General features: G+C 36.7%; 1 protein-coding gene across 7 annotated transcripts in view; it reads left to right on the plus strand.

The window, feature by feature from the left end:
• SCAF11 (SR-related CTD associated factor 11) overlaps positions 1 to 22,669 on the plus strand; it is a 47,458-nt gene extending 24,789 nt beyond the window's left edge. For 5 of the 7 annotated variants that reach the window (XM_048300673.1, XM_048300670.1, XM_048300671.1 and 2 more), the window contains 12 exons: positions 1,090 to 1,167; positions 2,874 to 2,971; positions 3,998 to 4,065; positions 4,700 to 4,755; positions 7,113 to 7,219; positions 8,159 to 8,248; positions 9,577 to 9,683; positions 13,456 to 15,942; positions 17,971 to 18,314; positions 20,774 to 20,992; positions 21,437 to 21,556; positions 21,927 to 22,669. In XM_048300673.1, coding sequence (XP_048156630.1) covers positions 1,090 to 1,167; positions 2,874 to 2,971; positions 3,998 to 4,065; positions 4,700 to 4,755; positions 7,113 to 7,219; positions 8,159 to 8,248; positions 9,577 to 9,683; positions 13,456 to 15,942; positions 17,971 to 18,314; positions 20,774 to 20,992; positions 21,437 to 21,556; positions 21,927 to 22,055 — 3,903 coding nt within the window. In that variant the 3' untranslated portion in view covers positions 22,056 to 22,669. The remainder of the gene's footprint in view (positions 1 to 1,089; positions 1,168 to 2,873; positions 2,972 to 3,997; positions 4,066 to 4,699; positions 4,756 to 7,112; positions 7,220 to 8,158; positions 8,249 to 9,576; positions 9,684 to 13,455; positions 15,943 to 17,970; positions 18,315 to 20,773; positions 20,993 to 21,436; positions 21,557 to 21,926) is intronic. The other 2 variants (XM_048300676.1, XM_048300672.1) reach the window with 2 other exon arrangements.
• Positions 22,670 to 22,681: the final 12 nt, after the last annotated feature.

The following is a 22,681-nucleotide window of genomic DNA, read 5'->3' on the forward strand; positions in this document are numbered from 1 at the left end:
GTTTTGGTTTTTTATTTTGTTTTACAAATGTTGAACTGAGCCTTGGAAGGCCAATGGAATTAAGGTGTGTGTGGAGGATGTAATAATGACAAAACCCCCAAACCAAACAAAGAACCATGCCCCCACAGCAAACACGTCTGGAATTAAAAGGAATAAAGAGTTCTCTCACAGCAAAAGTTAATATCCAGTGTGGATTTTTCTTAAAGCTGATTCATTTCATGATCCACTTGGGTGGAGCTTCAGTTGAAGTTCCCGTTTCCACAGTGAATAACGCGTTATTTTTCTCTGTGTTTGTGTTTTATCTGATGTAGTGCAGCCTCAATAAGATGGCATTTAGGTGATCAGGGAAAACCAATAAATTGCTATTCCCATCAAACAGTAGGGTAAAATAGCCTTCAGTTTCCTTTTCTTGAAAATTGATTTGTAAAACTTTAGATGTGTTACATGCAGAAATCTGTTGTCTCTGCTGACTACAATAGAAGAGATGTGGTATAGTCAAATAGATTAGCAAGGTGAGGAAGGTGTTGCCCTGTTTACTTTTTGGCCATACCAGTTTTATGTTTTGGGGGCTACACAGCCCAACACACTTTCTGTCGAAAATGAAATTAAGAAATTGTATGTTAGAACAATACGAAATGTAGAGGACATTTGCATATTGTCATGCTTTTAGTGTTTTATCAACATTAATCTTACATTGAAGCCAAAGCAGTGTACCAGCTACTACGAAAAGATTAACTCTATTCCAGCCAAAATCAAGACATATATTGGTATAAAATCAATTGCCTAAAAGGGATTAAAAAAAGAGAAAATATAGGCAACTTGATGAAAAATGCTTTAAATGCTTTTCCTTTTTTAAACACAACTTCTGAGTTACATTCTTGTTTCCTTTAGATTTTTCCTGAAAGAGCAATCTGCTTATATGAAACAAAATACTGAGTGTATGGATAATGTGTCCAAGTGCATTCTTACTGTGAACAAGTTGGGGTTTTGTGTGCTTCTGTAAGCTACTATAACAGCGAATAAAGTATAGAAAATTAGGGCTTCTCTTAGCTCTTTACCATGTTTGTAATAAGAAAAATAATTTTTCAGACACAGGCTTCATGTCCTATTGATCGCAGACCATTTCAAGCAGTGTGCAGGCTGGATGCATTAGATAAGCAGATAAAGGTACGTTCCAGACTTATTTTCTTAAATAACTTCAGTTGTAGGAACATCTAAGTTATGCTGCAACCTTCTATTCATGTCTGTTGTGTTAAATAAGCTTTCCTAACAAAGTAATTACTGCTTTAATGTTTCTGTTACATATTTGAAGCTAGGAATTATTCTTAATTATTTTTGTAAAGCAAGTATTTACCATGGTAATAATAACCATAAAACTTCTGTTCCTACTTTCTAGTATCTTTGAGCTTTCATGATATATCCAAGAACAGAAGTATAGTAACTGGTCTCAAAGTGTTTTTTAAACTAGGTTTTCCAAACAACTGCTATACCAATTATCATGCAATATTGCCTTTTTTTTTTAGCTGAGGTGAATCATCTTTGTTCACAGCCTACAATTCCCAGGCAAAAATACATGAAGGCAAGAGGAATCAATTAATGTTAAGCATTGTTCAACCCAAATCTCTGAATTTTTTTCAGCTTTCAATTCTTCAGAAAAATTCTGATATGGAGAGTAGTTTATCAAGTAGGAAAAAAACTCTTCTGATAGATGATCTTAAAAATGTATATAGAAAGATGTTGATGATTCTGTGTGAGATTTGGAAATTTTGTGATCAAATTATGCTTATAAATAGTTCATAAGCTGCTGGTTTTTCACTTTGTGACATTTAGAAAACAGGCTTCCACTACTCATTTCTTGTACTTCTTGAGGCCCAGGCAGTCACTTGTGAAGGAGCCATGCTGGCAACCACAGATACTTCCTTCTCATAGAAAACTGTGCTTGTGTATTTTGTCGTCTTTATTTCTGGAGAATCAAGGAAGCAGTTGAAACAGTATAAACTGAAATTTACATTTGGTAGAGTGTAAAGGCTGTATCAAAACACAGTTTGAAAGGTTGTCTGTTCATAGAACTGCAGTGTAAACCGGTGGGCAGAGAACAATGTCCCACTCTGAAAAAGAGCCACTGGAGCAGTAGGGATAGAGGGAATGTGTACCAAGATACGCAGACACAGTGGTCAGCATCATCACTGGTGCTATCAGGAGACTGGCAGCTTTCTCTTTGTGATATTCAGAATTAGAATGCTAATCCGTTAACGGGTTGCATAAAAAGCCAAGTTTAGGCATGAGGAAATACAAAATTTCTACTACAAACAATTCTAGTGTAGTCATTGAAGCAACTTCATAGGGTGAAACAATAGTTGTATTGCTCTCAGTGTTTTTGAGATGTGGAAAAAACTCAGTGTTGTATAAAATACATAAGTTATTTTACTCTAGAGCAAAATTAGGTGTATTTTAGTTATGAGAAAGTGTGTTGAGTGGTAGTTCAGCATTTTCCCTAGGTGAACCTTGTGTATTCTGAACAACCAGCTTAGTTTTAAAAAACTTAGCTTATAGATTCTTAATGGAAACTAGTGTGTAGCTCTGAGACACTTGCGATGGCAGTCTCAATGATCAGGGCTTTTTTGGTCTTGTGAACTTAGTATGCATCTCAGGCATTGTCAATAACAAACTAAGGTATAGGTTTTTTCTATTTTATGAAAAATGAATGAAAAAAAAAATCTACGAACTGTGAAGTCAAAGAAGTAAGATTTGAAATGTTTTCTAGTCCTTCTGTTTGAGCTTAATTTCTGTATAGACCTTAAGAGACTTCGCATGAATTTAAAGTCCATGTGTCATGAGATTCTAGATTGGATTGACTCTATTTTACAATACAGGTTCAGGTTAAGAAACAGCTAAGGAGGAAGGAGGAAGAGGAAAACTGTGCCTGCAATAACAAAACTTACAGCCATGCAAAGATGAGAAGTTTTGTGAGGTTGGTTCTCCATGTAATTTCAAGCATTTGAATTGGAATATTCAAAATGTATAAAATGAACTTGTTTAACATGTACAGCCCGGAATTTTTGTAAAATTATTTTTATTATTTTAAAATAACTTATTTTTCCCCAGTGGTAGTTTAATTTTACTTTTATCATTGCTGTAATTCCCACTTGAATAGTTAAAATAGCAAGGAAGAAGTAGAGGGCAATGTATTTCTTGCATTGAGCTCTGTCAAAGTTGCAATTTTCAAGCAATTCTGACAAATTTTATATTAATTTGAAGTACGGCTAGATCAAATTTTAACAATATTTTTCTTTGTTTCTCTAAACAAACATCCACTTTCCTTGCATGTTATCATAAGCACTGGTGATGTTCCTCTTCTATAAAACATAGTTGTAGTCAAGACATGATTTTTTTTCTAGTAAGCTCGAGAGGGAACACTTCTGTTGTTATATGGAATTTACATTTCTGTTTTGATAAACTTTATCTTGTAACATTTGCTGCATTGTATAAGGGGAAGCTCAGGATTACAGAGATGAATTTTGCCAAATAGTGCATCTCTAAAGTCAGTGTTTAATGGAATGTTTAAAAAAAAAGACAGTTCTTGAGGTTTAATATGAAGCAGACTTCACTACAGAAACGATAACTGGAGATAATTTACCTTTTTTGACTCATAAGAAAATAAAATTCACCATTCTGAATTAACAGTGACCAATATTCTTAAAAGGAAGCAGGTTATAACGTCTTTCACATGTTGCCACGAAATCAAACAATTGAGCATTCTGACTTAATACAGGATATGAACTTCTGTGTAAACTGGTTTTCTTTTTTTTTATCTAAGCTTTTTGAAGCACTGTGGCTTTTGATATATGGAAGGTGATATTCATGATGCAAATTCAGGTTTTAATAGCAGTTAGAACTTGGTTTATGCACGCAAAATAAAAATACCTTAAATAGGAGCAGAGTTTGTTTGGAATGTGCCTAGAAACTGCTTTTTTAATGTCTTTTTTTGATCTTGCAGAAGGGCTGTATGTCCAGACAGAGGGCCAGTAACAGTAAAATTAAGCAGAATTGTGAAGAAAAAATACAGTAAGTTGGTATTTGTCCTCGATTTGCCAGAATTGCTGTTTTATTAAGGAACTCTAGAATATCTTTTCTTGATGAGCCAATTTAATTTTTTTAAATTGCTTACATTTGTATATAAAACCAAAATTCCAAGTAGTAGAAGTGGAACTTCTAGAACAGAATTACAGTATGTGAAACTCCTGTTTTTATATTACTGGAAAACTGCCTCTTCAGTTTCAGTCACAAGTCAAATGGATGTGGTTTCAGCCTCAAGTAATTTTCTGCATCAGGCAGCTGGAGAACAGCTAATGACTAGCTTTTATTCACAGAAGTGTTTTAGTGAGAGTTCAGATACAAGCAACTCTTAGCTGTATTTTGTAGTTGCTATTCTGAGGGGCTTATTCAATAGAAATTGTTTGATAAGTCTGTTCATAACTTAGGAAATGAAGCAAATACCTGAAGAGGTAAAAACTGCTTCGTATCTAGAAAGCTATTGTGAAGGTGCATGCATTTTCATTTTACTCAGTTTGTATGTAAGCATTGCAAATGCATTCAAGACAGACGTTTTGTTAACCTCTCATTGCATTAATGATTTTGATGAACAGTCAAGAACTAATATGCTAAAGTTAAGATCTAAGTTTTGTTTCTTGTTCCACAGGTAATATTTTGTATGACAAACAAAACAAGAAAGCTTTGTCTGTGAAGAGAAACAAGGTTGGTTCTGATAATGAAACATTTGTAAATGCTTTTATTAGAGCATTTTGAAGGCTACCTTCCTGGTTATTTTCAAGGTTAACTTCTATTTGCTAATTTTAGTATGATTCAAACTTTTTTACTTGGTCTCTTTATGTCTTGAAGTAATTAGAATATAGGGCTAGGTTATAGGAGTGTCTTTCTCAGATTAAATTTAGTTTTGTGGTGGTAAATATTTTCATTTAGATTAGGATATTACACTATAAGATACTGAACCCTGTTTTCATCTATCTTCACCAAAGGAAGATGATTTCATCTACAAGCTGTTAGCCAAGCACCACTGTATGAAGATTTTCATTATTTTCAATAAAATACATAGATGTAATCAACCAAGTAATTTATGTGAATCTGCCATAGACATTATGGTTTGCATCAAGTTGGGGGTTTTTTTTAATGTGAGATTACTGTCAAGAATGTTTCTGTTTCCAGGTTTCTTGTTCATAAATCTTAGGCTATAAACACAGGATCACCCGATGCCAGATTTATAAGGAGCTGTAAAGGCTCTCTTGTTTGGTTTCTACCATCCCTCCTTTCAAAAATACTTTGTGTCTCTGGGACAGTTTTTGTTCAGTGCTTTCTTACTCATAGTTGTACCTGTAAATGAATGTGAATGAAAAAGTTTTAGGCCATAAATTTAATTCTGAAGTGTGAATGCCATCATTTGCCATCATTCTGTCTTACCTGAAATTTCAATATTTGGAGGAAAAGCTCTGTTCAAGTCCCTGTTTTGGCTACTGCTTTGCTTCACGTAGTGGGGGGTATATCCTGTGTATTTTCAATAGGTGATGGCCTGAGTTGTCACTTCAATTTGGTGCTCATTACACCATAGCTGTCAGGGACATTGTTAGCTCCAGTTTGCCCCTTCTAAATCAGGTATTTGGAAATTTTGGTTCTGTTACCCTGTAAACTTAAAGGTACCTTTCACTGAATTGAAGGGGTTTTGAACTGGAAAGATAGGGCTTAATGGTAGATCAGCCACTAATGTGACTTCATGTTGGGGAATGCTTTCATTTTTAGTTTCAGTGATTTGTGGTGAAGTGATTAATAGCATTAATGTCTCAAATAGTACTGTTGCAAAAAAAAAGTGCATAAACAAAAGTAGAACCATTAAAAACCTTCAGGAGGAAGTACAGGGCTCAATTATCCTAGAGATGTTCAAAATTTAAAAGAATTTAAAAGAAAGCCCTGATGTACTAACAACCACTTCATAAGGACATTTGTGGAACATCTGGATAGCTTTTTTAATTGGAGGGAGAAAGGTTAATGTTCGAAATTTATATTATTCTTAAAATAAAACTTAAACCCAGCAGTTTTTTAGGCAAAACCTAAAATTTGCGTACTGATGAAATAGGGCATGTTCCCACCAAAAGTAGCTCTCTGTGCCAAGGTTTGATGGAGCACATGGATAATGACTGCATACTGAGACATATATTTATATACATTCCATTACAAAGTTTATTTTTCACTTTGCTGAATTAAAATTGTGGGGGTATTCTAAATTCCTGTTTCAGAATACCAGTCATAGGGAATGAACAGGAAAGTTTTAGTCAGATTTGAGGTGGTATGAGCCCTTTAGGTGCTGTGGCAAAAATGGATCAGTGTAGGTAAGTGTGTCAGTGTGGGGAAGAGTATCTGGAGGGTTATTATTGGTTTGTTGATGGGGTTTGTTTTTTGGTTTTCCCCCAGCAGCCAGCCCCAGTGCCCAGCTGCAGAGCTCCCTGCATGCCTGCAGACAGTGACAGTGCACGGCTGGGCCTTGTTAGCAACATAAATAGGTGGTGGTGGTGGTATGTTTTGAAATACTGAGTTCTGAGTGTTGTGCCTCTGTGTGAGGGCCCAGTAACTAGACACACCAGTCTGTTGTCAATTTTTTATTCCTGCCTGAGAGCAAAGGAGAATCCCAGCTACCCTCATTATGTTTTCTTGTTACTTGAAACAGAACAGTTGGTGAACTGCTGTGCAGGGGTGTGAAGGTGCTCGAGCTGTACCTACTGTGGTGCATTAGGTAGCAGAATGGTGCAATAGTGAAGATCAGGCTTATTTATTTGTAGTGTCTGTGTAGAGCATTAAAGATTTTGCTTTATATAAAATAAGAAGTATATCTGCAAAGAGCAGGTGTTGAAAATTTAGAAAATGAATAGAGAAAATTTGTTTGCTGTAACTGCAAATCTCTGCATATACCTATGGAGCTATTATGGTTTCTGCTTTTTGTGAGCTAAAGTCTTGCTGACCTAATTTAATTTCAGTGCATCTTCATGTATTTAGTGTTAATTATTTTATTTTGGGTGTCTTTAATTCATCATTTATTTTTTGTGTAGCCCAGAAGACAGACCTGTTGGAACGAGTGCATCAGAACTAATTTCTTCAGCACGCTTCTGGCTGGTGGCAGCAGTGAAGAATCCTTTTTTAGCTGTAGAAATGACTGGTTAGTGTGTACTAGCACTTCGTATCAATTGATGGGTTACTGTCTTGTAGATTCTGAAGTTCCTTCTGCTCCTACGTGTGTATATATTGCCTTGAAATACTGAAATTGAAAGATTGCCAGGGTTTTTATTCATTGATGAAGAGCAGCTAAAGTATAAACACAAACATTTAAAAATGAGTACTGTTAAGGGCACATGCCAATTTCTCTCATTTGTTCAGCATAAGAAGCACACACTTGAGTATTTAATCTCATTGATTTAATAAGAGTTTTATTTTTAGTTTATGTTTAATTCCTTGCTGAATTGAAGCCTTGGATAGGAAAGGCTTAGCCCTGTTATTACAACAGCAGTTACCAAAAGAGTTAACAGTAAATATCCTGGTTTGTATCAGAAACAGTCTTCTTTGCTGTTGTTCCTTGATTCCAAGAGGAATACTTTAAACATCCATGAAGCAATTTTGCATTAAGCAAAATACTTAATTAAGCCTAATACTTAAGAATGGGTGTATTAAAAAAATTGTTCACTGAATAGATGGAAAAAGAACAGTCCAAAAGAATGTTATTTGAATAATATGGCCTAATAAAAAAAAAAAAACTACTATGTCTGTGTGTTTTTGACAGTCTGTAAAACATGAACTTCTTGCCATGCATGTAACAGAATTTATTTGTCAAGATGCAAGTTTTTCCATCCTTCAACTCCCCAGCAGATGCATTTCATCTCCTGTTTTCCATTCCATCTGCTTTATTTATTTAGGACTTTTTTTATGTTTACTGTGACTGTGTTTTTCCTCTAAGCAATAACCAATGCATGGTTTAATCATGACTGTTGAAAGTTCTAATACAGTTAAATTAAAGTCATTGGTAGAAGCAATTACTGAAATACAAAGTTGTCATAGTACAAAGTTACTTTTTATAACTTCTTGTATGAAATTTGTCTTTCAGTACAGAATTCACAGAAGTCAATGCAGGGATCAGACAGAAGAGACAGGAACTGGAATTGTCCTGTTCATCTGTGATTGCTAGAGTTGAAAGGTCTGTGTTTGGGATTCATAGTGGATCTTAATACTTCAAGTTTGGAGTTTGATTGATTCAAATTGCTCTTTAGATAGTATATCATTTTCGTGAAACTGAATAGCGTTTACATTTAACTTGTTAAATTTTTGTGTATTTGCTGCTTGGTATTTTTATGTCAATAGATTCTTTTCTGTATGTCTTAATACTTTTTTGGTACTCATGACAAGCATAGTAACTCCACTGAATTGTGCATCTTAATGTGTCACCTTTTCACAGAAATGTGAGTTTGAATGTATTTTCTATTTGGAAGCTAATATTCAATGAGTTTTTAAAATTATTTCTGTCCCTAGATATCAAATTATATTTGCTTTAACATCAGTCTGATTCCGATTCCCCACACTACCCTGTACCCTCTTTCATGGGTTGATTCTATCACTTTTTCTGTCATCATTTAGGAAAAAATACTGTTTGCATCTAAAAAGAGCTAGCAGGAGCTCTATCAAGTGAAATAGAGAACATAAAATAATTCTATGGGTGTTTTTGTTAGAGAGCAGATGTGTGTTAAAACATGCCCTAAGGATATTTTTGTGAATATAAAGCAGAACCACAAAAATAACTGATTTTAAAATAACACAGTAAGAAATTGGTTCTATAATCTCAATTTCACTACATATCTCTTTACTCTCTTTGGTATAAAAACAAATACTCAAGTTAAAAGAGGAAGTGAAGAGTTTTTTAATTATAATAAAAAATTGCATCTAGGTTTGAAATAATTTAATTGCTGTATATGTACATTTTCCTAAGGGAAGTTTCATTATCACTCAGTGTTAATGTAAAGAATGTAGATCTCTAACTAAACTGTTTTTGCCCAAGGTTTGCTGAGGGAGTCTGAATAAGTATATATTTCTTTTGTTTGTATGAAAAAAAAAAAGAAGCCTTTTCTAAATTCTCATGTAGACTATTTCTCAGTTTTCTGCAGAAAAGGTTGCTGTTCTGCTGAGGTACTAAATCAGCACTCAGACTCTCATTTCCACCAGTATAACCTACTAGTTTGGAGTAGGCTATTACTGATCGATGTTTGACTTTAAAGAAAGATAGATGTATATTGCTTTAACATAACATACTTTGTTCAAACAGTTTTAATAGATTAGGCAGTAAAATGAGCCTGAAATTAAATATGACAAAGAAGAGTTTTGTTCACTGTCAGCTTTGTGTTTCTCTCCAGCTGTGATGAAGTTGGAAGGGTTGTAGTTGCCTAATGTGTTTTGGTTTTGTGCATTGTTTCCAAAACTTGCTGCAAACAGCTTTAACAACTAATGTTACTGCTTTTGCTTTTACTTTTCCAGAGTTCCTTTAATATCTTATGGAGCTGAAGCTGAGACCTTTCTTCTCACTTCTTCTGCAGTGGCTGGGAGAGTTCTTCCAACAAATATCAGGCCTTCAGAAAACTTTGGTAAACTTTTTTTTTGTAAGTTTTATTTATAGCTCATGTGGAGTATTGTTAAAATATGACTATCAGGAACCAAACAGAGTTAGTTACACTTAACGGTGAAAAAAAAATCTGTTTTAATGCAGTTTGGTACTATTTCAAAGCCAGCTACTTAATTTCTGAAATTGGAATACAGACCATGAATCATCCACCCCAAAGCTGGTATAACTTTTTCTTTTGAAGATTAAATTAGTAAGTATTTATGTAACTTAATTCTATTTCTAATTGCAACACTTTTTTCTTTTGTGCTCTTCTTTCTTCGTTTCCCATTGTTCAAGGATAAATCTTGTTTTGATGCATTAAGAATGGTGTGTTTCAGAGGTATATTGTGCAGTGTCGGGAACAAACTTCTCTGACAGAGAAGAATATTAGTCAGGAAGCAGTGAAGTGTATGGATCTCTTTCAGTTTATCTACAAGCTCTGCAGGCAAAAGCTTGCAAAAGTACTGGAGCTCCAGGATCTGTCAGGAAAGTGGCAGAAGACAAAACATGGAAGGAATTGCCTTCCTCCAGTTACTTTAACAGCCTCTGTCTCCACACTCAGCAAGAATGTAGTTTCTCTTCCAAAAGGCTGCACAAGTTCAAAGAAGTGGAAACAAAGGAGTCCTATTTTTTAAGGCTAGAATTAATACCTTCTTTGAATTGGGAATCACACCACTTGCCTAGAAGGCAAAGAGATAGGACAGATTTGGGTCTCCTGGCTTACAAAAATTGTGTGGAAGTAAATTGCTGGAAGGAGATAGGTAGTAGAAGGATCATGAAGAACTTTCTTTGTTCATTCATATTCTTTATTCTTTTTAAAGGTATGTATTTCACCTCCACATTTCCTTGTGAAAAGCAGATAGGTTGCTTCCTCAGATCTCTGATGTTTGGCAGTGCAGTGTAACTGATCCTTCCACATTTTGGTTCTAGTAGTATGCATGTTAGCTCATACCTCTTGACTTCCCTTTCTACCTTTCTATTTCTATAGTCAGGCTTTTTTATTAGGATGCACTGGAAGCATTAAAAAATTATATTTAGAACAGAATTTTGTCAGTTTTCTTGATTAGAAGTTTGATACTTCTACTGTGGACAAAGATTGAATTTTAAGATTAGTGCCGACATACTACAATGTTTTAAGATTCCGAGTTCTAAGTGATCTTCAAGTTTTGTTTAAAGACTTTCCATTGATAAGGAGCATGCAGGAAGTAAGAGTCTTAAAATTTACTAGTAAAACCTAGGGATGGTGGATATGAAGATGTCCCTTGAGGATTTTAGTCACATGCTGTTGAGTGAGTATTCCTTCCCCATTTAGTTTTTACATAGCATCTGAGTAAAAGGCTGACATGCATAAGAAAAGGTAAAGAGAAAGTATTCTAACAGAATACTGTTAGAGATGCATGGCAAATATATATATCAAAGGACACTGGCTTTTTAAAAAGGTGGAGAAAAGGAAAATGAAGAAAAGAGATGCATTTAAGAAAAGATGCAAACTGGTTCTTGCATTTTTTACTAAATTGTGCCTAAGGTCATATCATAAGCATTTTTTGTTTTCTTTTTACACTCCCCTCAACTTTTGGTCACACCTAAAGTATACAGTTTTGCATCAGAGTACCAGCTGACAGTAGCTTCCAGGGTAGTTCAATGAGGCATACAAATACCAGTGATGATCATGTAACTGCAGTGCCTGAATCATCCCTGTAGCTGCTGCAGTTTTAAAAGTCTGTTACCATTTAATAGTCTTTTTTACTAATTTGACCTGAAAATGCATTAGTGACTCTACAAATACTACTATGATTTATGCTGGCATTATGCAGTTTTTGTGTGATAAAATATTTTTCAATAAAGAGTCAGTGAGCTGAAATGCCTTGTATTTGGTCCAAGTCCAAAGCTTGTGAAGCTTTTCTGTTAAAATTTTAAGTAGTAGGCATGCTAAAAAGAGGTTTCTGCTTCACATGTAGATTTTGAATGTGTTAGAAAAATAACTCAGCTTTTAATTCTGTCCAGATTCGTACATTCCACTTGTATTCTGCTGGGGTTTTTTTTATTATTGCAAGATGGTTACTTCTCCCTTGAAGAAAATTATCACAGATATTAAAAATTTGAAATGTCATGTAACATCTGACTTGATTTCCTGGCTACTGTAGTAGGTTTGAAGACATAATTAGTCTGAGACAACCACCTGTTTGAGTTAGTGCTGGTTAACCACTGTAAAGTCACTTTGTAACAAAATGATTGGTGAGACTGGTAGAGTAGATAACCGAAATAGTGTCAGTCACCTGAAATTCCTTTGGAAGTTCTTACCATCATGATATTTTCTTTTAAAGACATGGTACCTTCTATACAGTTGATATTGTTGGTTTTCATTATCTTAAGTGGTCATTTGATCATTGGACATACGAATCCCAAAACCACTATTGTATTTTTTTTCATGTTCAGGCAAATTATTGTGTGTTTGCAAGGAAGGTCAGAAGATGTAATTATAGTCCTCTGCTCTTTTAAAGGCTAGCGAAGTGGTTGTGGAGTTCATTCTCTGACATAATTGCTTGCATTTAATACAGTGAAAGGTTTTTTTTGTTCTGCTAACAAAGTAGTAAGTGGTAGAAAGAGGCTTTTTTGCTGTTACTTACTTTTCTTATTCCGATCTTACTTTTATAAAATCTGCTTATGCATACATCAGACAAATATTTTAGTGTAGCAAAAGCATGGGAAATAATGTTGTACAAGGAGTTAAAATCACATTTGTGATATGAGAGATTCATTGCAAAAACCATAGCAATTAATCTTTCTTAGTAAGTTTGCACTATTTTTGTATGAAATTGAAGCTGTAAAATAATTCATTTAAACACCACATTCTTGATGCTTCCTGAAATCTACACAAAGCGTGAAACAAATTAATGGACATCTCAAGAAATTAATTTAGTTCTGAAGTATTACATTCAAGTATATTTACTTAATTATCTTTAATTCCATAAGCCTTCATAGCTATTGGCAGTGCAGTCTTCCCTGTGCAGTGAATATAACCCTTGGCTTCCCTACCAAGACTTTTGTCAAATGGTAGATGGCATGAAATAAATTAGTGCAGTACTAACACAAGAGATGAGCTGCTTGCTAGGTGTGCCTTAATCATTCTTTGTAGAGCTTTAGTGTTTTTTTGATGCACTGCAGGCTGCCCCAAAAGTTGCACTCCCTGTTCACTTAAATGCTGCAGGCACCTTGGGTACCTTGTGGCAGAATTTAAGTTCAGTTTGCCCTGTAACTGGTGAATAAGTTTGCACTGTCATTGCTGTGTCTGATCAACTGCTGCCTGTGTGATCATCCCCTGATGGCCGTTGGAAAATGTCCCTTTCTCTAGTGCTGAGCTTCACTATCAACAGGCCTGTGTTATAGACTGACAGGAACTGCTATATGCTAACAGCGTTGTGTGGATAATTCATTACTTTTCTAACAGCTTAAATGCTGACTGTCTTTGAGCAGCCATGTCAATAACAGATTCATTGTGAATGCCATCACTGTCCATGTAGCCGTGCTGGCACTGCTTCTAAAGTGTGTGTTCAGATGTCTGATGTGTCACTTTAACTTGCTTCTGTTCTTGAAAACAACCAGTCTTCATTTAAAAAAGAAAAAAAAGCTGTGGCAGTATTTCATACTAAATCTTAAATTGTATTATTTGAGGGTATCTGTTACACTGCAGATGTTCTTAACTATGTTCAGATAAATGGTTATTATCAAATCTTAATGTGTTCTATTTTTATTAGAATCTTTAGGCAAAGGATATGCTGTTGCATGTACCCAAGAAGGAGAAGAGAAAAAGGAAGCTTCTGGTTCATCTGGCACTAGAGGAAGTAGGAGGAAATCCGTTACTACTACTCCTATGAGGAGGTCTGCACGAAACAGCAAAAATGAGGTTCTGAGTCAGTCTCACAGCTCCCCTCAATCAAGCAGTTCTGCTTGCAGTGCCTCTGATAGCAATAACCCATCTCTGAATAAAACTCATGCAGAACCAGAGAAGGCTCCTCCAAAACGCAAGTCTAAAAGAGCAGTTAAACAACAAACACCTGCAGTTAAAAAGAAACTCAGAAGTTCTGTGCGTCCTGAAAAATCGCCCTGTGGTTCAGTGGAAGATGATGACATTGCTGAGCCTGAAGCAGTTCTAACTTTAGATAAAGACCATCAGTCAGATAATGAAAGCAATAATGCAAGCCTCTCACAGAAGAATAATGTGGAAACAGAATCTGCTAATGGATTGGAAAGCTGTAGCGAGCATGCAGAAGTTGAGGAAACTACAGGAGAATGTGACAGAGATGAAGATACTTCAGGCAATGCAGATGTAAGTTTTTCTCTCCAAGAACCCCCAATACTAACTTTAGGAAGTGAAATTCAGGAATTTGAAGTAAAAGAGGCTACTGAAAAAAAAGTAGATCTTACCAATCAGGACAATTGTGAAAATACTCTTGAACAAATGGAAACAGTAGCTAGTCCCAAAGATGATGTACGTGACCATGTAACTTCTGAAAAAGTAGATCAGGCATCATGTAGTCCTCAAAAAGAATTAATGGAGAACACAGAAACTTTGACAAAAGTAGATCAGCCCATAGTTAGTCCAGAAAATGAATTGTTGGAACATCTGGAACCTTTGGGAAAAGATCAGCCATTAGAGAGCCTTGGAAGTGAATTGCCTGAGCATCCTGAAGCCATGGAAATAGATAATTCTGAGACTGAACTAAAACCAGTAGCAGACTGTGCAAATACAAAACCTGTTCAAGATGAAAAACCAGATGCATTAATACACAGTATTTCTATGGACAGTACATCAGAACAACCCTTAGAAGAGAACACCATTTCAGAAAGTGAAAAGGGTGGAACTTCAGAATCACCGCACGTAAATGCTGAACATAAACATTTTGGTGAAGATAACAATGAAATGATACCAATGGACTGTGACTCATTTTGCAGTGACCAGAATGAACCTAAGATTGAGCAGTTACCACCAGATGAAAGTACAGAGCAAGGAGAAGTGAACTCCTTACAGTGTGATATGGGAAACTCTGCATCAGGTTCTGATGAAAAAGATGAAACTCTTTCTCAAGAAAGAGAGTGCCAGCCAGAGCTCAAAAAAGAGAAAAAGGCTCGAACTAGAAGATCTAGATTTCACTCTCCATCGACAACTTGGTCTCCTTCTAGGAGAGAGGGCAGGAAATCTCAGTCACCATTCCCTAAAAGGGAGACAACTGGAGACAGGAGCTCACGATCACCCAAGAAGGCAAATGTGAGAGACGGAAGGAGATCCTTATCTTGTTCTCCAAAGAGAGATACGCTCAGAGATGAGAAAAAACCACCATCTCAATCTCCCAAAAGGGAAACTGTCAGGGAAAGCAGGAGATCATCATCTCGATCGGGAACTAAGGATTCACCTCCAAGGCGAAAATCTAGGTCTCGAAGCAGTGATAGAGATAATCAAAGAAGAGATCGTGACAGAAGGAATAGGAGGTGGTCTAGGTCACGGTCACGATCTAGATCAAGATCACGATCTAGGACTAGAAATAAAGGTACGTCATTTTCTAGAAATGAGAGGGAAAGTCATTCACCTCGATGGAGAGAGAGATGGGCAAATGACAGCTGGAGGAGTCCCAGAGGAAATGATCGATACAGAAGTGATCAAGAGAAACAGAGTGAAAATCTTAAAAAAGAGAAGGACAATACAGAAAAAAGCAATGATGATCAATGTTCTTCAGACAAGCAGAGGAATGATTGTCCCGACTGGGTAATGGAGAGGATAAACTCTGTTCCTGAAGTCAGGAATAGAGAGAGAGAGAAGCCACATTGGGAAGAGGGCAGGCATGATAATGCAGGACCGTCTTGGAATAAAAACTTTGGCTCAGGTTGGATTCCAAATCGAGGGAGAGGCCAGCGTGGCCGAGGTGGGCGTGGCCGAGGTGGTTTCATGTTTGGAGACCAGAGTGACAATCACTGGCAAAACAGAAAACCTCTCTCAGGGAATTCAAATGGTTCTGGGAATGAAGCTTCAAGATTCTCAGAACAGCAGCCGTACAAGCGTAAGAATGAGCAAGAGTATTCGTTTGATACACCCGCCGACAGGTCTGGGTGGACATCTGCATCCAGCTGGGCTGTGAGGAAGACTTTACCTGCTGATGTGCAGAATTATTATTCAAGAAGGGGACGCAATTCATCGAGCCCACAGTCTGGATGGGGAATGAGACAAGAAGAGGAGACACCTGAACAAGGTATTAATGGTTTTGAAATATAATAGCTTAGTCACAGATGCAGTAGCTGATTAAAATCCTGTCACATTGTCCTGTGATCTGGTCTGCTGATTAGTTCTTTAAAAAATAATTTGGGGTGAATCCATACTCTTTTTACAATATGGAGGGGTAAAGGTGTGGAGTTTGGTGATTTCTTGTATTTTGATGACTTCTTGGTTTTGAGTAAAGTTCAAGTTTGGGTTTAAGGACTGTGCATCTGAAAAGTGCTGCTGAAGTAAATTGATTTGGCTGAAGAGAAAGCATATCTTCTTCATGGTTACTTTTGGCATCTGCACAATTTTAAAAAGGCTGATTTGTTTCAAAAAGACATGAATTTGCCTGTGCAGACCCACACGACAGATTTTAGAGATGACAAAGCACCATGTTGATGTTAATCTTGCTCCTAAATAAGCACAGTCCTGTTGAAATGCTTTAAAAAAAAAAAATCTAGGGAAATTTATAAATACAAAACCAGTGCTTTTACTGTATTTCAGTATTAAAATTCCTCTAAAATGTCAATATAAGTCTAAATTAGTTTTTGAGGAGTTTTTATATCTAAAAGACAACTACCCTGCCAGAAATAAACATTTTGGTAGAAATAAGTTAACTGTGGATGAGATTGATTCTGAATAGCTAAGAAGTCATCCACAGATTATTAATGCCCTGATTAATAATCTTTAAAGGTAGATGTGAATTGAATTTAAAAACTATAAAATCCATTTCTGAAGACAACTGCACTTGCACTCTCACACTGTCTCCTTGTTTTGCCTTTCATTTTTATCCATTTTCTTCCCATGTGCCAGCAGTTTTCTCCCTCTTCTGAGAGACAACTGCATCAGTGGCTTCCTAGTTTTGAGGCAACACTTTCACCCTTTAATCTGCTGCAGGGAAAGCTTACCAAACCTGTAACTGAAAGCATTTTGTGATTCAAAGACTTTTTCTTATAGTTCAGGAACAATCATGCTGTTACTCACTTTTGGAACCTGAATTCAGCTGAGAATAGTACAGCAAGCTCTCATAACTGGCTAAGACAGGCCATCATGACACGGTTTGGAATGACATGGTCCTCCAGGGCAACCTGCTTTTGCTGACCTTGCTTGAGCAGGGAGGTTGGACCAGAGAGTCTCAATAGGTCCCTTCCAACCTCAGTGATTCTGCTATCCTATTATCGCTAAAAATGAGGATTTGGGCTGACACGTAAGGCCTTAGATTGCGATCCCTGTGATTTAGATGTCAGGGTTCCTCAAGAAAGGGATTCTAAGGAAGGATATTTAAATTACAGCCTATCAATCATTTCTCCAAACGAATTTCTTGACTTCTGGAAGGCTTGCTGCTTGTGACTAGATTTTAACTTTTTGGCTTCTGTTGAAGAGAAGATTGGATATCAAAGTAATTTATTTAAGAAGTGCTACCTGCTACCCCAAGAGTTTATTTTTACTTCTAGGCTTTACCTGTTATACCACTATGGGGTTTTGGAACAACTCTTTCTGAGTATGAGTATCTCTGAAATTGTTTGAGGATGACTTACTGCTCAGTGTGAAAAATCCCAGCTGAGTATTTCTGTAATTACCAGAACTGTACAGTGAGTGTGTGTGACTCAGGCAAAGGGAAGCAGAGACTTGCTGTGGTAATGTGTGACTAACCTTCTGCTGTTGTGGAACTGGATAAATTATGTTGTCTTCCTGCTCTTTGGTGAAAAATTGCGGTTTCATTGTGATGAAATAATTTATTGGCTGTGTTATAGGAAGAAGTAGAGAACAGAAATTCAAAATGCAGGCTTCCATAGTAACCTGAACTTTTTAAACTTGGAAGCTAGCATTTGGTTTCATGACATATATGGTGGTGAGTGCTGTGTAATAATGTAATGCAATATCTTGAAAATACTCTGATTATAGAAAGCTTTTTGATAATCTATCCTTAATTAAGAGTTTAAACACCTGGCTCCGCTTTTGCTTTATGAAGTACAGAATTTCTTCTTGATATACTGTTGTTTTTTTTTTTTTTTTGCAGATCCAAATCTCAAAGACCAAGGCAACCAGCAAAGTGATGGTTCTCAGTTACCAATAAATATGATGCATCAACAAATGAATGTAATGCCACAAGTGAATGCACAGCACCAACCTATGAATATCTTCCCGTATCCAGTGGGTGTCCATCCTCCCTTGATGAATATGCAACGAAATCCTTTCAACGTCCACCCTCCAATGCCCATGCATCTCCCTACCGGAGTGCCTCTCATACAGGTAGCTGCTCCCACAAATATTTCTCAGGGATTACCTCCGCCTCCACCTCCACCCCCACCATCTCAACAAGTCAACTACATTGCTTCACAGCAAGATGGAAAACAATTGCAGGTATGCTTTATCAGAAGCCATGGCAGAGCAGTGGTGAAATAATACCAGTTAAGGATTCTTTATGTCGAATACCATAAATTTATACTTGCAGTTTCTTTCTCTCTTGCCTGTTTTCTTCCACCCCACACCAAATTTGAAGTGGAAGCATCCATGAGCATATGGGTTGTTCAGAGACTGTAGCTTTTAAATAATAACAACACACAACATCATAACTGGGTTTCTGTGGTAGTGAAACACTGAAAAATTTCATCAGTTTTGTCCATTACCTTTTTCATCTTAGAAGTGACCTGCTTCCAAAACTAAATTTTCCCCTTCCAAATGTGATTTTTAAGCATTTTAGGAAATGTTTGAATTCCCTTTCAGCAGCATGTAGGAAGTGATCTAAACTTCTGTGTTGCATTTCTCATCCCATGGGGTCTATCAGCAGAGGAAAATTGCTGAGTACTGCATGGCACCCATTTGTTCCACACTTCCATTCTCCAGCTGTCACCATCTCAGTGGCTTCCCCATACATGCATTTTCTATTCTGTGTAATCTTTTGAGTGTTTTTATTAATAATTTCTGAGGCCTCTTTGATGTTCTTTACTTCCCCCTTCTTACCTGATTCTCCCGGTTTTGCATGCCCTGTTTGAGACCTAACTCCCACTTTATTTCTCCAGTTTCAAAAACACTCTGCCATGCGCAGGTCAGACCATCTTTTTATGACTCTCAAGATATCTTTAAAACAACTCTTGTGTATGTGAGCTCCTCCTGTAGCCAGCTGTTTATATTAAGAGCTTTTATATCAGGGAAAGGAATATGAACAACTTGGAGGAGAATCCATGGCCCTGCAAGAAGATGTAATGCTGCATTTATGATAAGTAAAGGGCTCTTCAGGAGCTGACTGGGGTTTGTGCTTTTCTTTTGCTGCTGCCTATTCTAACCTAAAATGCTTTCCCCTACACTGCAGGTTGAAAAAGTGATGTTCTAGAACAAACAATTTCTAACCCTGTGTTTTCATGCATCATCTCTAAAGATCTGAAGTGAACTGATAAATGGTCTACATTGTTCTCACTTTTCACTGCTGTCATCTGTTCATATTCGTTAAGTTAGAAAAAGGAGAGTTAAGTGCTGTGGGAAATACTGAGTGGGGTTGCAGGTCATACGAAATAACTTAATACACTGCAAAGTAAACCAGCAAGGTACTTCTGGAACTAAAATCCTGGTAGATTGCTTGCTGATTTGATTAATGCCTCCTGTCTGTAATTAAAATATTTTCACAATTGGAAATCCAGTAAGTTTAACCTCCAAAAGTGTAAGAAGTCAGAATATAGGCTACCAGCCTCTGAAATGAGTATCTAATGCAGCAATAAATGTGTTTCTGTAAAGATTGTGTACTGCTGCAAAACACAGTTACTTCTTGTTAAGCCCCTGTTACACTTGTTGCTCGTACCTGCTTTTGTGGACTGACGTCCATGAACCTGAATGCTCTAGGGAGCCGCTGCTGCTTTTTCTTTGAGCTTTCATTCATCGGTTCTTCAGGGGTAGCATAATAGAAATGACTGAATACTGCAGGACACCAGCTGTCCTTCCTGTTGAAAAGAAAATGAAGAGAGCATGCTGGTGAGCGTTAGTATGCTGATTATAACAGCTCCATTTCTCTTTCCAAAGAGCTCAAATTCCTGTTGCATTATTTTCCATCTGGATAAATGCAGATGTATAAAGAAGTAATGGTGATGACCTGCAAAAAGGCAGTGTTTAGTGTAGCCTGCCAGAAACATGTCAGGAGGATGGTTTGGGCTTTTGCTAAAAATGGCCTCTATCTGAAGTCTGAGAGCTACTTAATTTCTCAGTTCCCAAGTATGTACAGTGCCTTTTGGTGATGTTTGGAAATGACCAGAAAATGGCTTTCCCTGAAAAACAGATCCTGGTACTTCAGCCAGCATTTCATCTCTAGCCTGTGTATTTACATTTGAAATGCATTTGCAAGTTCAAGCTGATAACCAATATGAAAATAGATGTTTTCAAAGCAGCATCATTATGATGCAGGAATGCAAGTATGGCTTAAGATACCTTTTGCATGTGTGTTTAGGTGCTGATTTTTTTTAAAAAATGTTTACTTATCACAGCCCTGTTTTGTAAATCAGATTGATTCTGCAGCCATAAACTTCCTTCCCCCTGTACTAACACCCTCCATGCCTGTTTGCAGGGTACTTTATTACTGGTATCAGAGCTAGAAACTGGCAGCCACTGTGGTGACATGGAAGATGCTTTACTTCTCAAGCTCTTCTTTTTATTTTTTCCTTTGAGTAGATCTAATGTAATGTATGTACTTTCCGTAATAATGGGCAGTGTGGGAATTAGGTAATGAACCAAAGCATGCAGTATTTGTGCTCATTCTGCAGCAGCGGAGACTCCTAGAAAGGCACATTGCCATATGGAAGAATGACTTATTAACAGCTGATAACTTTTTAAAACAGGGTGTTCCAAATGCTGCTCATGTAAGTAACAGCATGAGTGCTCCAGCCTTGCCTGCTCCAGCAGCAGTCCTGGGAAACGTGGGAACAGTTCAGGGACCAAATTCGGGTAATGCAACGTCATCAGGTCACGTGAAGAGCTCTAATGCAGCTGTAAAATTGGGAGAAAACAAAGCAAGTGTAACAGTGGAAGCCAGTGCAGATAGCTCGAAGAAGGACCAGGCAAGTTCAAAGTTCAGCATATATTTATATATACACTGTCTATATATTTACATTAAAATGTATAAATATTAATTTTTATGTAAATGCATTTTGATATACTAAAAAATAGCAAGTTATGACAATAACCCTTCAGTTTAATATGCTCCATACCACTGTGTGTGTAATATTTTTGTGGCAGCCATAGGACACAGATTAGCAACTGACTCTTTAATGTAGTCTTCTTTAAAGCAGCACTATTATGAATATTACTTGAACTGCTGTGGGAAAATGTTCTGTTCTTAGCAGAGTACAGGCAGCTCCCATGAGAGCTGAAATGTGTGTGTGTGGGGGGGCTGGTGGTTTTATAATCTTCTGTAGCAACCTTTTTCCTGTGAAGTTTTAATTTGTGATTGATAAAGATACATAGGCAGTGAAAAATAACACTCAAGTTTGTTTTCTCTTCAGAAATTGCTAATTCAAGAAAAAGCAGCACAAGAGGTCAAGCTCGCGATTAAACCTTTCTACCAAAACAAAGATATCACTAAGGAGGAATACAAAGAAATTGTGCGGAAAGCTGTGGATAAAGTGAGTTGATGCAGTGATCCGAGCTGCACACATTTCACCTGGGGCAGGCTTTGGGCTGCATTTCTCGTTCTTGTGGGAACAGCTCATAGTTGCTGGAAAGGGCGAAGAGGGAGAAGCAAAAATAGCTTTCTTCTTTCTCCATCCACAAGAGCTTTCCTTGGCTTCTCAGAACAGAACCCGGTTATTGTGTGGAAGAGTTGAATGGGAATTCAGAAGTATTTGGGAAGCAATCGGAAAGTATTAGGAGTTTTAAAATATGTTTTGCCTGGGATGGAAGAATCAGGAGTGTGGGGGAAATAAATGAATAATATGGGACTATGGCAAATCAACGGAAGTGTTTCAAGTGTTTTTGTTCTTTAAACTGTTGTAGGTTTGTCATAGCAAGAGCGGAGAAGTGAATTCTGCAAAAGTGGCAAATCTAGTGAAAGCGTATGTAGACAAATACAAGCATTCACGGAAGAAAAATCCTGAAGAGGCAGTCTCCTGTGAAAGGAAATAGAATATGTTTTCATTTTTTAGTTTTGTTCTATCTGCAAAGTGCAATTTCAATGTGAACTGTTAACTGAAAATTGTACATGACAGTGATTTGAATTTGGTTTTGATAAAATTATTTTTCAAGGTAGTGTATAATGTTTTGTTTAAAGAAATATAGATCTGCAGGGCAACTTCTTTATTCCTTTTTAAAACAGATGTCTAAAAAGAATAAAGGTGTAAAGAAGAATCATTAGGAATGTACGATTGTGTGGATACGTAGATGTACAGCATTTTGACTTGAATAAGAGAGTGCATTAAATTAGAAACTTCTGAGTACGCTGGGTTTGGAACAGGTATGTACAGTACATGTGATCAGTCAGATTAAAGTAAAATTTTTCTTTTGATGCTCCCTAATTATAGCAAAGGTGAAATAATTAATTGCATTGACAAATATTTCTAGTGTTAACTGGACAGGCTGAATGCAGGGGTCACAATATGTATATTAAAAAAGCACATGGAGTTGCCTGAACAACCGTTTAGATTTTGAAAAGAAAAGTCATAAACAGTAAAACGTGGTGCCCAAAAGCATGGGTGCTGCACAGCTGTTGTAACACCAAATAAAACTTATGCTGCTTGGTATTGTTTGTGATG

The sequence above is a fragment of the Corvus hawaiiensis genome, chromosome 4 (genome assembly GCF_020740725.1).
Source record: "Corvus hawaiiensis isolate bCorHaw1 chromosome 4, bCorHaw1.pri.cur, whole genome shotgun sequence".
NCBI lineage: Eukaryota > Metazoa > Chordata > Aves > Passeriformes > Corvidae > Corvus > Corvus hawaiiensis.